The sequence below is a fragment of the Scyliorhinus torazame genome, chromosome 3 (genome assembly GCF_047496885.1).
Source record: "Scyliorhinus torazame isolate Kashiwa2021f chromosome 3, sScyTor2.1, whole genome shotgun sequence".
Lineage (NCBI taxonomy): Eukaryota > Metazoa > Chordata > Chondrichthyes > Carcharhiniformes > Scyliorhinidae > Scyliorhinus > Scyliorhinus torazame.
Genome location: NC_092709.1, coordinates 239,585,403 through 239,602,896, shown reverse-complemented (window position 1 = coordinate 239,602,896; position 17,494 = coordinate 239,585,403). Strand labels below are relative to the sequence as shown.

Sequence of the window (17,494 nt, the reverse complement as noted above, 5' to 3'; positions counted from 1 at the left end):
ACTTAGTGATATTCCCCTGCCTTTTCCCAGTACTTCTGCACATTGTTTCTATTTGGTTAATGTATCCAAAGTTGTAAGATATCACAGAAATTCCCATCAGCCAACACTCCCTGTCCTGGAACTTAGTACCAGGTAGAACATAGAACATTACAGCGCAATACAGGCCCTTCGGCCCTCGATGTTACACCGACCTGTGAAACCACTCTAAAGCCTATCTACACTATTCCCTTATTGTCCATATGTCCATCCAATGACCATTTGAATGCCCTTAGTGTTGGCGAGTCCACTACTGTTGCAGGCAGGGCATTCCATGCCCTTACTACTCTCTGAGTAATGAACCTACCTCTTGACATCTGTCTTATATCTATCTCCCCTCAATTTAAAACTATGTCCCCTCGTGCTAGACATCACCATCCGAGGAAAAAGGCTCTCACTGTCCACCCTATCCAATCCTCTGATCATCTTGTATGCCTCAATTAAGTCACCTCTTAACCTTCTTCTCTCTAACGAAAACAGCCTCGAGTCCCTCAGCCTTTCCTCATAAGATAAACACACCATACGCCTTCTTAACAACCCTCTCAACCTGGGTGGCAACTTTCAGGGATCTATGTACATGGACACCGAGATCTCTCTGCTCATCCACACTACCAAGAATCTTACCATTAGCCCAGTACTCTGTCTTCCTGTTATTCCTTCCAAAATCAATCACCTCACACTTTTCTGCATTAAACTCCATTTGCCACCTCTCTGCCCAGCGCTGCAGCTTATCTATGTTCTTCTGTAACTTGTAACATCCTTCCACTGTTCACAACTCCACCGACTTTAGTGTCATCTGCAAATTTACTCACCCATCCTTCTACGCCCTCCTCCAGGTCATTTATAAAAATGACAAGCAGCAATGGCCCCAAAACAGATCCTTGTGGTACACCACTAGTAACTGGACTCCAGTATGAACATTTCCCATCAACCACCACCCCTTGTCTTCTTCCAGCTAGCCAATTTCTGATCCAAACTGCTAAATCACCCTGAATCCCATGCCTCCGTATTTTCTGCAGTAGCCTACCGTGGGGAACCTTATCAAATGCTTTACTGAAATCCATATACACCACATCAACTGCTTTACCCTCATCCACCTGTTTGGTCAACTTCTCAAAGAACTCAATAAGGTTTGTGAGGCACGACCTACCCTTCACAAAATCGTGTTGACTATCTCTAATCAAATTATTCCTTTCCAGATGATTATACATCCTATCTCTTATAAACCTTTCCAAGATTTTGCCCACCACAGAAGTAAGGCTCACTGGTCTATAGTTATCGGGGTTGTCTCTACTCCCCTTCTTGAACAAGGGGACATTTGCTATCCTCCAGTCTTCTGACACTATTCCTGTAGACAAAGATAACTTAAAGATCAAAGCCAAAGGCTCAGCAATCTCCTCCCTGGCTTCCCAGAGTATTCTAGGATAAATCCCATCTGGCCCCGGGGACTTATCTATTTTCACACTTTCCAGAATTGCTAACACCTCCTTATGAACCTCAAGCCCATCTAGTCTAGTAGCCTGAATCTCAGTATTCTCCTCAACAACATTGTCTTTTTCCTGTTTGAATACTGACGAAAAAATATTCATTTAGCACCGCTCCTATCTCCTCGGACTCCACCCACAACTGTCCTTGACTGGCCCTACTCTTACCCTAGTCATTATTTTATTCCTGACATATTTATAGAAAGCTTTAGGGTTATCCTTGATCCTACCTGCCAAAGACTTCTCATGTCCCCTCCTGGCTCTTCTTAGCTCTCTCTTTAGGTCCTTCCTAGCTAACTTGTAACTCTCGAGCGCCCTAACTGAACCTTCATGTCTCATCTTTACATAAGCCTCCTTCTTCCTCTTGACAACTGTTTCGACTGCTTTAGTAAACCACGGTTCCCTCGCTCGACCACTTCCTCCCTGCCTGACAGGTACATACTTATCAAGGACATGCAGTAGGTGTTCCTTGAACAAGCTCCACATTTCCATTGTGTCCATCCCCTGCAGTTTTCCTCTCCATCCGATGCATCCTAAGTCTTGCCTCATCGCATCATAATTGCTTTCCCCCCAGATATAACTCTTGCACTGCGGTATATACCTATCCCTTTCCATCAATAAAATAAACGTCATCGAATTGTGGTCACTATCACCAAAGTGCTCATCTACCTCCAAATCAACACCTATCCTGGTTCATTACCCAGTACCAAATCCAATATGGCCTCGCCTCTCCTTGGCATATCTACATACTGTGTCAGGAAACCCTCCTCCACACATTGGACAAAAACGGACCCATCTAAAGTACTCGAACTATAGCGTTTCCAGTCAATATTTGGAAAGTTAAAGTCCCCCATAACAACTACCCTGTTGCTTTCGCTCCTATCCAGAATCATCTTTGCAATCCTTTCCTCTACATCTCTGGAATTTTTCAGAGGCCTATAGAAAACCCCTAACAGGGTGACCTCTCCTTTCCTGTTTCTAACGTCAGCTCATACTACCTCAGTAGATGAGTCCTCATCAAACGTCCTTTCTGCCACCGTAATACTTTCCTTGACTAACAATGCCACCCCTCCCCCTCTTTTACCACCTTCCCTGAGCTTACTGAAACATCTAAACCCCAGCACCTGCAGCAACCATTCCTGTCCCTGCTCTATCCATGTATCCGAAATGGCCACAACATCGAAGTCCCAGGTACCAACCCATGCCGCAAGTTCACTCACCTTATTCCGGATGGTCCTGGCATTGAAGAAGACACACTTTAAACCACCTTCCTGCCTGCCGGTACACTCCTGCAACTTTTAATCCTTACTCATGACCTCACTACTCTCAATCTCCTGTATACTGGAGCTACAATGCAAGTTCCCAAGCCCCTGCTGAACTTGTTTAAACCCTCCCGAAGAGCATTACCCCAGGATATTGGTACCCCTCTGGTCCAGGTGTAGACCATCCCGTTTGTAGAGGTCCCACCGACCACAGAATGAGCCCCAATTATCCAGAAATCTGAAACCCTCCCTCTTGCACCAACCCTGTAGCCACGTGTTCAACTTCTCTCTCTCCCTATTCCTTGTCTCGCTAGCACGTGGCACAGGTAACAACCCAGAGATAATAACTCTGTTTGTCCTAGATCTAAGTTTCCACCCTAGCTCCCAGAATTCCTGCCTTACATCACTATCCCTTTTCCTACCCATGTCGTTGGTACCTATGTGGACCATGACTTGGGTCAGCTCCCCCTCCCCCTTAAGGATCCCGAAAACACGATCCAAGACATTACGCACCCTGGCACCTGGGAGGCAACACACCAACCGCAAGTCTCTCTCGTTACCACAGAATCTCCTTTCTATCCCCCTAACTATGGAGTCTCCAATGACTAATGCTCTACTCCTCTCCCCTTCCCTTCTGAGCAACAGGGACAGACTCTGTGCCAGAGACCTGTACCCCATGGCTTACCCCGGTAAGTCCCCCCAACACAACAGTATATAAAGCGGTATACTTGTTACTAAGGGGAACGACCACAGGGTATCCCTGTACTGACTGCTTCCTCCCAACCCCTCTCACCGTCACCCATCTATCTTTATTCTTCTGAGTAACTACATCCCTGAAGCTTCAATCTATGACCACCTCTGCCTCCCGAATGATCTGAAGTTCATCCAGCTCCAGTTCCCTAACGCGGTTTCTGAGGAGCTGGAGATGGGTGCACTTCCCACAGATGAAATCAGTCGGGACACTGACGGCGTCCCTCACCTCAAACATTCTGCAGGAGGAACATTGCACTACCTTCCCTGCCATCCCCTCTAGATAAAAAAAGAAAAAGAAAGAGCTTACCTGCTATTCACTCCCCATCTCAGCAAGTACTCACTCAGCAATCTCTGTGCCCCGCACGATAAAACCGGAGGGAAAATAAAAGAAAAACTACTTATCAGTCACCAGTCAATCCCTTACCTGCAGGCTGTGATGTCACGGTTCAACTTTTCTACTTCTACCTGCCTTCGAGCCTTCCGCTTGATCTTTACAGTGGTTGTGTCACTTGACAACAGCTCCTCCACAAACCACCTTCAAGTTCGGGTGACCACAATGGACGTATGCAAATTTCCCCCGCAAAAGCCAATCAGCAGATCTGCTCTACTGCCCTCTGCTGGATGCTTGTCTTCACTTGAACAGCTAGGGTCTCTTGCACAGGTACACCTTCAGGTTAGGGTGGCCACAACGGACGGATGCAAATTTCCCCCGCAACAGCCAATCAGCATCTCCGCTCTACTGCCCTCTGCTGGATGCTTGTCTTCACTTGAACAGCTAGGGTCTCTTGCACAGGTACACCTTCAAGTTAGGGTGACCACAACGGACGGATGCAAATTTCCCCCGCAACAGCCAATCAGCAGCTCCGCTCTACTGCCCTCTGCTGGATGAAGGATAGGAGCATTCTGCTCTAACCTTCAATTCCAGATTTATGAAATGAATTTAAATTCTACCAGCTGCCATGGTGAGATTTGAATCCTTGTCCCTGGAACATTAGCCTGGACCATTAGGTTAAAGTCTAGTGCTATTACCACTACACCACCATCTCCCTTATCCTATTATCCCCTATTCACTGCTGGTGAGAAGTGTTGGAGCCCTCAGGTGTCTCTGTGCAACACAACATTTAAGGGACCAGAGACAAAGACTAAATGGTCCACAATTGCATATGTGCTTTTTTTGATCAGCAATTCTGAATACTGCTGATTGTTGTTTCTCACTACAATATATTTTCAATATCTACTATGGAACATAACTTTTTTATAACATTTCAATACCTCAAAAACTCATAAATAGCACCAAGATAGAGTGGGAAAATAGACAAAAGAACAAGATTGAAGTCAACTGAAAAGACTCTTGAGAATCTTGTGCAATGTAACAGGCTACTGATTCACCATGAGCACATTATGCACTGCTGTCCTGGCAATCTCACCCCACAAATCCCTTTCACAGTACATTTTCATTAACAACAAAATAGTCAGAACTCCAACCATGATCCCACCCTCTATTCGCAAAATAATTATGGATGAAAAAGGCCATTTCAGCCAGTTTGCCATTTCCATCCTAGAAGGATATACAAACATATGTATTAGGAGTAGGCCATTCAGCCTCTGAAGTCTACTCTGCTATTTGATAACATTACCTATGTTATGACGACAACTCTAAAGTACTTAATTAGTTGTTTTTTAAAAGAATATTCTGAGTAAAAGATTTTTTCATTTATAACAAACAATGTCAACACAGTATCAACATGGAACTAACCCAACCAGACCGAGGCGCTGGGTGGAGTACAAGATCTCCAATCCCAGCAGAACTCGCCTCGGGGCAAAGGCGAGAACATCCACTTTCACCCCTGCCTGCAACCCAAGTGAGTCCGATACCCAGAAAATGGCAACCAAAGGACAAAGCTCCAGATCAATGTTAAGAATCACTTACATGGTGCTAAGGGAGGGGACCCAAAAGCTTGCCATTCTGGGATACGAGCAGAACGGATGAGTGTGAATAGCCAGCCCTAAACAACACTGCTCACACCTGTCCTCCACTCCCGAAAAGAAGCCACTCATCCTAGCTTTAGTTAGGCGACCCAGATGTACCACCTTGCACTGAATAAGGCTGAGTCATGCACAGGAGGAGGTGCCGGGATCGAACCTGGGACCTTGGCGCCATGAGGCAGCAATGCTAACCACTGCGCCACCGTGCTGCCCTAACATAAACTTATTGATGAAAACACATTTGAATGTTCTCAATGACTTAATCCCTTATAAAACAAGAAGTTGTATTCATAGCCCCACTTCAAAGATTTGATAGCCACTTGTAGCTGTCAAACTGTGAACTGATGGGGGCAGCATGGTGGTGCAGTGCTTAGCACTGCTGCCTCACGGTGCCGAGGATCCAGGTTTGATCCCGGCTCTGGGTCACTGTCCGTGTGGAGTTTGCACATTCTCCCCGTGTTTGCGTGGGTTTCGCCCCCACAACACAAAGATGTTCAGGGTAGGTGGATTGGCCACGCTAAATTGCCCCTTAATTGGAAAAAATTAATTGGGTACTCTAAATTTATTTTAAAAAAGAAACTGTGAACTGACAGGCACCCTACTATGAAGATACGTTGTGGGAGTCGTTATGCATCATGAATCCTATGATACCTCAGGCTTATGTTAAGAATGAAATAGCAAGCATGGACTTTGAAATGAAATACTATTTTTAAATTGTTTCAGTTGATTTAAATGTCTTGATAGCTTGACAGTTCCAAGTTTACCTACTTTCTGCACACAATCATGTCCACTTTTAACAAACCTAAAAGGGCACTTGATCTCACCCCTAGGTGTCCCTGGATCTATCCAAAAGGGCATGTTACATTCCCAAATAACTTCAATAAGCTTAGACTTTTTCTTGAAGCGTAAAGGCAACTGATTGTGTTTTGGACATCCCACTATCGAAAAGTGGATGTTTGAAGACAGCGGCATTTTCACACGTGCAGCTACCTTAATTTACCCATAGCACCCATCCCCACAGGAGAAAATGGTGTGCACAAAGATTTTGGGGTGAGACTTCGGGTCTCCAGCAGTATTTTGGCTAAGCCAGAGACCTTCCCTATCATTGTGAAAATTCAGACCCTATTATTTTTCTGTCCATTAAGTAATCCTCAATCCATGCAATTTATTACCTCCAATCCCATGTGTCCTAGTTTTACATCATAACTTTTGTGTGGCACCTTATCTCATGCAGTTTTGAAAATCCAACTCCAATGGTTATGTGAAAACAATTTCCCTTTCATGAATCAACTTTGCTTATGCATAATCATGCGTTGATTTTCTAAGTGCCCTATTGCCACCTGCCTAATAGCATAATACAGGAAAAGGTGGTAGAAGTTTCGAACCCTCTTCTGCAAAAAACAATTGATACTAATCTAATTGTTAATTTTAAAACTGTGATGTTTGTTAACGAAAGGTATCACGGGATATGGGACAAATGGAGCTGGGTAACAGGTCAACCATGATCTCATTGAATGGCAGAGACTGAAGGGGTTAAAGAGCATACTCCTAGTCCTGTGGTCTTACGTACAGGATATGAAGTTTTTTTGTACCAAACTCCGGATGGAATCCTTCATTAGCCTTCATCTGTATAGTAAGAAGTCTTACAACACCAGGTTAAAGTCCAACAGGTTTGTTTCAAACACTAGCTTTCGGAGCACTGTTCCTTCCTCAGGTGAATTCATCTGTATAGGCATGCAACCAGAAAGGAACAGAAAGGCAAAGTAATATTATTTGCAGCATTATGAGTCACAGCTTGTAGTCTCGGTCCAGGTAATCCTGCCGGAGTCAATTTAAAATGATCATATTCAAACTCTTGAGGGGTGGAAATTGGTTATGACCCGTTTTAAAGCCCAAACGAGCAGCACACCGACTCCGGGCCTCAGTAACTATGCACACGCTGCCGGCACCTGCAGGTAACGTGTGCATTTTGTTACACATTATTAAGCTGCTTACCAGCAATAGAGGGGGGGGGGGGGGTTGCACCATGGGGACACAACAGGAATGTTTAGGTCGCAGTTGCCCCGTTTATTGGAAAATCGCTGTCCCTGAGGGATCATTGAACAGGCTTTTGGCCCCTCAATAACATGTGCAAGGGGCCCATGCCAGTTTTGGAGGCCCCTTGGGCATATCTTTTTATTAAAAACAGGAAAAAACATATATACAAGGCCAAACGGTACATCTAAAAAAGGGCCAATTTGTCAATGAGCTAAATACATTGTTAAAATTCCCATGATTCAGCCCGCTGGAAAACGGGCGCCACACGATCTCCAAATAAGTAATGACTCCGAATCCATATTATTTCAGCCAGATTATTTCACATTCTTCTCCCCCAATAAAGACATGTTTTGGTGCCACATCTACGCAGCAATGTGAACACGGTGTTTCTGACAAGTTAAAAGTGTGAAGATCTTTTGTTTTCTTCACTCATGGTAGTAAACGACGTTATTTCACACAGTGCCATCGATCTGATATCTGAAATAGATGCTTTTCTACTGCGGCTCCGGTTTAGAGAGGAGCTTCTTGCTGCCATTCTCCTTTGTTTCCTTTCCACTCAGTGTTGTTTTCCAGCCAGAAATTGAGCTGCTGGTAGTACTTCACCAGACGCCAGGGCAAAATGCATCTTTGCGACCGGAGGCAAAATAATTTGACAGAGTTGTAAAAGCATTATCCTGTCAGGCTAGCTCAAGAACCTAAATGTAAGTATAGCAAATATTACGCTGGCACCTTTAACAATTAAAACAGTGAATTATTAAACTAATTATATATTTATTCAGTTTGCATCATACGGATCCCTTTTTGATGATGCCAAAAGGAAACTTCCAGTGACACGACAATGAATCATATTTGAGTAGGAAGAAGCTTTGCATATGTATGCAAACAGATTAAATCACAATTGGAGGTTAAAATTGCATTAATTCCTGCGGCGTGAAGTGTGGAATCAAGTTGCTGATGAGTGGGTTGGTGCTTGTAGCATTGTGCCTATGAGAGTTATGCTCTGCCCTGCCCTGCCCCTGCTGTCGGAGCTTGCTTGCTCAGACTGGTTACGTGTGTTTTTTCTCTGACTGGGGCAGTCAGTCACTCACACAGACAGTCAGAGCGGCTCCCGAGCCTGTAGCTTGGAGGAAAACAGCGGGAAGTTGCTCTTAAAGGGAAACAAAAAGCGTTTCTTCATTGTTTTTTCCGTTAGGTTTCTTTGCAGAATTCAAACGGGACTCGATTATTTGTTCAACTCGGAGGATTTATGAATTGAGACAATTTGCTGGAAAGGGACATGAAAAACCATTGAAGTGCAGCCTCTCCGCCACCACTCAACTCAAGGGGAGAGCTGGAGCCGGGAGGATTGGGCAGCTCAGAGTGAAAAAGAACCGGAGTGCGGGGGGAGTGGGAACCGGAATGTGTGGTGTTTGGGGAGGAAATCCGAAGTGAGGGGCTCGGGAGCCGGAGTGAGGGGTGACGGAGGGGGCCGAGGGCGAGGCGAAGTGGGGTGAGGGCTGCCTTGGGGAGGCCGTTTTGGGAGAGAGTGGAGAGTATCTAGGGGGGAGAGTGAGGGGTAGCTAGGGAGAGGGTATTTAGGGGAGAGTGAATGGGTATCTGGGGAGAGTGAAAAGATATCGAGGGAGGGGGTATTATCTAGAGGGAGTATGAGGGGGATACCTGGGGGATTCTGAGAGGGGGTATCTGAGGGAAGTCTGAGAGGGGGTGTCTGGGGGGGTGAGGGGGTGTCTGGGGGGGTGAGGGGGTGTCTGGGGGGGTGAGGGGGTGTCTGGGGGGGTGAGGGGGTGTCTGGGGGGGTGAGGCGAGCCGGCCGGGACGATGGCGCTCCAGGCTCGGGCTCTCTATGATTTCCAGAGTGAGAATGTGGGGGAGATCTCAGTCCGGGAGGATGAGGTGTTGACCGTTTACAGTGAGCACGATATCGAGGGCTGGCTGGAGGGGGTCAACAGCCGGGGGGAGAGGGGCCTCTTCCCGGCCTCCTACGTGCAGATCCAGCGGGCTGCGGCTGGCGGGGTGGCGGCCGCAGAGCCCCCCGTTTCCCGCTATGCCAATGTGCCGGCAGCGCCCCCACCCCAGCCGGCGGCCGCCGGCCCCGTGGTCAGCAGCACCTTCTGCCCCCCGCCTCAGCTCCAGGCGGCGACGGCGGGAGGAGGAGGGGGGCCCGGGGGCCTGGTCCAGCTGGGCGGCCTCCAGCACCAGACGTCCGGCAGCGGCGACGACGACGATTGGGACGACGACTGGGACGACAGCTCGACGGTGGCGGACGAGCCCCTGCCGGGGGGCGGCGGCGGCGGGATGGGCTTCTCCCCGGAGCTGGACGGGCTCGGCCGCTACAAAGTGAGCACGGCGGCCGGGCGCCGGTCCGGCAGCTCGGCCTCGGCCGCCTCCAAGAGCACGACCACGGTCAGCAGGAACCTCAACCGCTTCTCCACCTTCGTCAAGTCGGGCGGCGAGGCCTTCATCCTGGGCGAGGCGGCGGGGTTCGTCAAGGACGGCGACCGCATCTGTGTGGTGAGCGGGCCGCACGGCCCCGCGTGGCAGGAGGACCCTTACCCCTTCAGCTGCTCCATCGACGAGCCCACCAAGCAGACCAAGTTCAAGGGCATCAAGAGCTACATCTCCTACCGCCTGGTGCCCAATCACACCCAGATCTCGGTCAACCGCCGCTACAAACACTTCGACTGGCTGTACGGCCGCCTGGTGGAGAAATTCCCCGTCATCTCGGTGCCCCACATCCCCGAGAAACAGGCCACCGGCCGCTTCGAGGAGGACTTCATCTCCAAGCGCAAGAAGGGGCTGATCCTGTGGATGAACCACATGACGAGCCACCCGGTGCTGGCCCGCTGCGACGCCTTCCAGCACTTTCTCACCTGCAGCGACGAGAAGGCGTGGAAGCAGGGCAAGCGCAAGGCCGAGAAGGACGACATGGTGGGGGGCAACTTCTTCCTGACCCTCAGCACCCCGCCCGCCCCGCTGGACCTGCAGGAGGTGGAGAGCCGGGTGGACGGCTTCAAGAGCTTCACCAAGAGGATGGACGAGAGCGTCTTCCAGCTCAGCCACACCGCCAACGAGTTCGCCAGAAAGCAGGTGGTGGGCTTCAAGAAGGAGTATCAGAAAGTGGGCACCTCTTTCCGACTGCTGAGCCAAGCCTTCGAGATGGACCAGCAATCCTTCTCGGTGGGACTCAACCGCGCCATCGCCTTCACTGGAGACGCCTACGATGCTATCGGGGAACTTTTCGCAGAGCAGCCCAAACAAGATATTGACCCGATCGTGGACTTATTAGCACTTTACCAGGGGCACTTGACCAATTTTCCCGATATCATCCACGTCCAGAAAGGTACCTGTACATCTTTTCGCCCCACCCCATCATTCCCTCTACATCATATTGCATGCAACCCAAGTCCCATGTGTTTGAAACAAAAACAGAAAAAGCTGGACAATCTCAGGTCTGACAGCATCTGTGAAGAGAGAGCAGAGATAACGTTTCGAGTCTAGACTATCCAGAGAGATTGCTGAGATTGTCCAGCATTTTCTGTTTTTGTTTCAGATTCCAGCATCCACAGTAATTTGCTAATGTGCTTAATATTGTCCACCGACTTGTGGCCTTCAAGCTTAATTACTTATACTTGTCTGGAGTTTTTAATCATTTACATTTAAATGTAAAAAGCAGTGTAATATTTGCAATATGTGGCAGCTTCTTTCCTTGGGGAACTGGACTAAACCATATACTTAATGGTGCTTAGTGGCCATTACTGAAACATGGTTAAAAGATGGTCACGACTGGGAGTTAAATATCCAAGGGTATCAGACTATACGAAAGGATAGAATGGCCGGTAAGGGCGGTGGTGTAGCTTTGTTGTTTAAGGATGGCATCCGGGCAATAGTAAGGGATGATATTGGTGCTATGGAGGACAAGGTTTAATCAATTTGGGTGGAAATCAGGAATAGTAAGGCGAAAAGGTCACTGATAGGAGTAGTCTATAGGCCACCAAATAGTAACAGGATGGTAGGGCAGGCAATAAGCAAAGAAATAACGGATGCATGTAGAAATGGTACAGCGGTTATCATGGGAGATTTTAATCTGCATATCGATTGGTTTAACCAGGTTGGTAAAGGCAGTCTTGAGGAGTTTATAGAATGTGCCCGGGATAATTTCCTGGAACAGTATGTAATGGAACCTACAAGGGAACAAGCGGTCCTAGATCTGGTCCTGTGTAATGAGGCAGGATTGATTAATGATCTCATAGTTCGGGATCCTCTTGGAAGGAGCGACCACAATATGGTGGAATTTAAAATACAGTTGGAGGATGACCAGGTAAAATCAAACACTAGTGTTTTGTGCTTAAACAAAGGCGATTAGAGAGAATGGGATGAGAGAAGAACTAGCTAAGCTAGACTGGGAGCAAAGACTTCATGGTGAAGCAGTTGAGGAACAGTGGAGAACCTTCCGAGCGATCTTTCACAGTGTTCAGAAAAGGTTCATACCGACAAAAAAGAAAAACGGTAGAAAGGGGAAAAATCGACCGTGGATATCTAAGGAGGTGAGGGAGAGTATCAAATTGAAGGAAAAAACATACAAAGTGGCAAAAATTAGTGGGAGACTAGAGGACTGGGAAGTCTTTAGGGGACAACAGAAAGCTACTAAAAAAGCTATCATGAAGAGTAAGGTAGACTATGAAAGTGAACTGGCTCAGAACATAAAAGCAGATAGTAAAAGATTCTACAAATATATAAGACAAAAAAGAGTGGCTAAGGTAAATATTGGTCCTTTGGAAGATGAGAAGGGAGATTTAATAATAGGAGATGGGGAAATGGCTGAGGAGCTGAACAGGTTTTTTGGGTCAGTCTTCACAGTGGAGGACACAAATAACATGCCAGTGACTGATGGAAATAAAGATATGATAGGTGAGGACCTTGAGATGATTGTAATCACTAAGGAGGCAGTATTGGGCAAGCTAATGGGGCTAAAGGTAGACAAGTCTCCTGGCCCTGATGGGATGCATCCCAGAGTGTTCAAAGAGATGGCTAGGGAAATTGTAAACGCACTAGTGATAATTTATCAAAATTCACTAGACTCTGGGGTGGTCCCAGAGGATTGGAATGTAGCAAACGTGACACCACTGTTTAAACAAGGAGGTCGGCAGAAAGCGGGTAATTATAGGCCGGTAAGCTTAACTTCGGTTGTAGGAAAAATGCTGGAATCTATCATTAAGGAGGAAATAGCGGGGCACCTGGAGGGAAATTGTCCCATTGGGCAGACGCAGCATGGGTTCACAAAGGGTAGGTCGTGTCTGACTAATTTGGTAGAATTTTTTGAGGACGTTACCAGTGCAGTAGATAACGGGGAGCCAATGGATGTGGTATATCTGGATTTCCAGAAAGCTTTTGACAAGGTGCCACACAAAAGGTTGCTGCATAAACTAAAGATGCATGGCATTGAGGGTAAAGTGGCAGCATGGGTAGAGGATTGGTTAACTAACAGAAAGCAGAGAGTGGGGATAAATGGGTGTTTCTTTGGTTGGCAACCTGTAACTAGTGGGGTCCCTCAAGGATCAGTGTTGGGCCCGCAGTTGTTCACAATTTACATAGACGATTTGGAGTTGGGGACCAAGTGCAATGTGGCAAAGTTTGCAGACGACACTAAGATGAGTGGTAAAGCAAAAAGTGCAGAGGATACCGGAAGTCTGCAGAAGAATGTGGATAGGTTAGGTGAATGGGCTACGGTCTGGCAGATGGAATTCAATGTTGCCAAGTGTGAGGCTATCCATTTTGGGAGGAATAACAGCAGAATGGATTATTTTTTAAACGGTAAGATGTTAACACATGCTGCTGTGCAGAGGGACCTGGGTGTGCTGGTGCACGAGTCGCAAAAATTTGGTGTGCAGGTGCAACAGGTGATTAAGAAGGCTAATCGAGTTTTGTCTTTTGTTGCTAGAGGGATGGAGTTCAAGACTAGGGAGGTTATGCTGCAATTGTATAGGGTGTTGGTGAGGCTGCATCTGGAGTATTGTGTTCAGTTTTGGTCTCCTTACCTGAGAAAGGACATATTGGCACTGGAGGGAGTGCAGAGGAGATTCACTAGGTTGATCCCAGAGTTGAGGGGATTAGATTATGACGAGAGGTTGAGTAGACTGGGACTGTACTCATTGGAGTTGAGAAGAATGCGGGGGGATCTTATTGAGACATATAAAATTATGAAGGGAATAGATAGGATAGATGCGGGCAGGTTGTTTCCACTGGTCGGGGAAAGCAGAACTAGGGGGCATAGCCTCAAAATAAGGGGAAGTGGATTTAGGACGGAGTGTAGGAGGAACTTCTTCACCCAAAGGATTGTGAATCTCTGAAATTCCTTGCCCAGTGAAGCAGTTGAGGCTCCTTCTTTAAACGTTTTTAAGAAAAAGATAGATACCTTCTAAAGAATAAAGGGATTCGGGGATATGGCGTACGGGCCGGAGAGTGGAGCTGAGTCCACAAAGATCAGCCATGATCTCATTAAATGGCGGTGCAGGCTCGAGGGGCCAGATGGCCTACTCCTGCTCCTAGTTCTTATGTTCTTAAGAGTATTGAATGAGTTTTTAAAAAAAAAAATCTTCAGCGGTTGCACTCTTGCCTGAGACTCCGAATGGGTTGAAGTTCCAAACTAGAGTTGAGTAGGTAATCTGGGCTGACGCGTTGTTTGAGATGGCATCTTCTTAATAACCCCAGTCCCTATCTGTCCAGTGGTCTTATTCAAAGGTGCTAGGAGGTGTTCTCCCTCGTGGCCGCCAGACCAAATGTATCCCTCGATCATCATCATGAAAACCAGAATATCTGGTTATCCCATTGTGATTATTGCACCTTACAATGCACCAATTACTTCTGTGTTTCTTAATGACCATATTGCCAATATTTCAAAGTGCTTATTTGGCTTTGGGGCAATTTAGGACATCCAAGGTGATGAAAGTTGTTGTATTAATATAACCCATTTCCTTTTTTAATAGATACAGGCAGATCACTTTTACACATATTTTTATAATTCACTTTTTAAGGCAGCCACATTAAGTAAGGGTGTTTGAACACATGGCAGCTTTGCAATAATTTGTCTATGTCAGTATCTACTTTCTTTTAAAAAAAAAATAAAAATATTTATTAAAGTTTTTTAACACAATTTTTCACCCTTACAAACAATAAACCCCCCCCTTGTAACAAAATAGAAAGAAAACGCACATAGCAAGATATATACATGGTAAAACGGTATGTTACAGAGCTTTGTACACTGGCTCCCTCCCGTACATGCTAGTTTCCCAAATGTTTCATGTGTTCTCTTGCTCAAACACCCCCTAGGCAAACCCCCCCCTCCCCCCTCCCTTCACAGGACATCTCCCCCTCCTCCCCCCCCCCCCCCCCCCCCCCCAGGTTGCTGCTGCTGCTGACCGACCTTCCTCTAAGGATAGTCTAGGAACGGTTGCCACCGCCTGTAGAACCCCTGCACAGACCCTCTCAAGGCATACTTTATCCTCTCCAGCTTAATGAACCCAGCCATGTTGTTTGTCCAGGCCTCCACGCTGGGGGGCTTCGCCTCCTTCCACATTAGCAAGATCCTTCGCCGGGCTACTAGGGCCGCAAAGGCCAGAATGCCGGCCTCTTTCGCCTCCTGCACTCCCGGCTCGTCCACTACTCCAAATAGTGCTAGCCCCCAGCTTGGCTTGACCCGGACTTTCACCACCTGAGATATTGCTCCCGCCACTCCTCTCCAGAACCCCTCCAGTGCCGGGCATGACCAAAACATATGGACATGGTTCGCCGGACTCCCTGAGCACATTCCACATCTCTCCTCCACCCCAAAAAACATACTCAACCTCGCCCCCGTCAAGTGCGCTCTGTGAACCACCTTAAATTGTATCAGGCTGAGCCTGGCACACGAGGAGGAGGAATTAACCTTACCTAGGACATCAGCCCATAACCCCTCCTCAATCTCCTCCCCTAGCTCCTCCTCCCATTTACCCTTCAGCTCCTCTACCAACGCTTCCCCCTCTTCTTTCATCTCCTGGCATATTGCCGACACCTTGCCCTCCCCAACCCATACACCCGAGATCACCCTGTCTTGAATTTCCTGTGCCGGGAGCAACGGGAATTCCCTCACCTGCCGCGTCACAAACGCCCTCACCTGCATGTATCTAAATGCATTTCCCGGGGGTATCTCAAACTTCTCCTCCAGTGCCCCTAGGCTCGCAAACGTCCCATCAATGAACAGGTCCCCCATTCTTCTAATCCCCGCCCGATGCCAGCTCTGAAACCCCCTGTCCATCCTCCCCGGGACAAACCGGTGGTTACCCCTGATCGGGGACCACACCAAGGCTCCCATTGCACCCCTGTGCCGTCTCCACTGGACCCAGATCTTTAGCGTTGCCGCCACCACCGGACACGTGGTGTACTTTGACGGCGGGAGCGGCAGCGGTGCTGTCACCAGCGCCCCCAGGCTCGTTCCTTTACAGGACGCCATCTCCAACCTCTTCCATGCCGCCCCCTCTCCCTCCATCACCCACTTACGGATCATCGCCACATTTGCTGCCCGGTAGTAGCTCCCTAGGTTTGGCAGCGCCAACCCTGCTCGGTCCCTACTGCGTTCCAGAAACCCTCTCCTTACCCTCGGGGTCCTATTCGCCCACACAAACCCCATAATACTCCTGCCTATTCTCTAAAAAAAGGCCTTGGTGATCACGATGGGAAGGCACTGAAACACAAAAAGAAACCTTGGAAGGACCACCATTTTGACCGACTGCACTCTACCCGCTAGCGAGAGCGCTAACATCTTTTGAAGTCCTCCTCCATCTGCTCCACCAACCTTGTCAGATTCCGTTTATGTAGGGCCCCCCAACTCCTGGCTATCTGGATCCCCAAGTACCGAAAGCTCCCCTCCGCCCTCCTCAGCGGTAGATCACCTATCCCCCTTTCTTGGTCCCCTACCTGTACTACAAAAAGCTCACTCTCTTCCCTACTTTGACCTTATAGCCCGAAAAATCCCCAAACTCCCTTAGAGTCTGCATGACCTCCACCATCCCCTCCACTGGATCCGCCACATACAGCAACAGGTCATCCGCATAAAGCGACACTCGATGCTCTTCTCCCCCTCGGACCACCCCCCTCCATTTCCTAGACTCCTTCAATGATATGGCCAAGGGTTCAATTGCCAATGGAAACAACAGGGGGGACAGGGGGCACCCCTGCCTCGTCCCACGGTACAGCCGAAAATACTCCGACCTCCGCCGATTCGTCACCACACTCACCACCGGGGCTTTGTAAAGGAGCTTAACCCAACTAATAAACCCTCCCCCGAACCCAAACCTATGTAGCACTTCCCAGAGGTACTCCCACTCTACTCGGTCAAAGGCCTTCTCCGCGTCCATAGCTGCCACTATCTCCGCCTCTCCCTCCGCCGACGGCATCATTATCACGTTTAAGAGCCGCCGCACATTGGTGTTTAGTTGCCTGCCCTTTACGAATCCAGTCTGGTCCTCATGGATCACCCCCGGGACACAGTCCTCAATCCTCGTGGCCAGCACTTTTGCCAACAACTTAGCATCCACGTTGAGGAGCGAGATTGGCCTGTACGATCCACATTGCAGTGGGTCCTTGTCCCGCTTAAGGATCAAAGAAATTGTCGCTTCCAACATTGTCGGGGGCAGGTGAGGTCCTCACCTTTAGTGAGGACCTCATTAAAGGTCCTCACTAGTAGCGGGGCCAACAGGTCTACGTACCTCCTGTAGAACTCCACCGGGAACCCATCCGGTCCCAGGGCCTTCCCTGCCTGCATACTCCTCAAACCTTTGCTCAGCTCCTCCAACCCAATTGGTGCCCCCAAACCAGCCACCTCTTGCTCTTCCACCCTCGGGAATCTCAATTGGTCTAGGAATCGTCTCATCCCCTCTTCCCCCGCTGGGGGCTGGGATCTGT

The 17,494-nt window shown here is 48.2% G+C and overlaps 1 protein-coding gene across 1 annotated transcript in view; it reads left to right on the top strand.

The window, feature by feature from the left end:
• The first annotated feature begins 9,354 nt into the window (after positions 1 to 9,354).
• The window catches only part of LOC140409021 (sorting nexin-18-like), an 84,183-nt gene continuing 76,043 nt past the window's right edge, over positions 9,355 to 17,494 (top strand). The window contains exon 1 of the mRNA XM_072497050.1: positions 9,355 to 10,898. Within this exon, the coding sequence (XP_072353151.1) occupies positions 9,377 to 10,898 (1,522 nt within the window). The 5' untranslated portion in view covers positions 9,355 to 9,376. The remainder of the gene's footprint in view (positions 10,899 to 17,494) is intronic.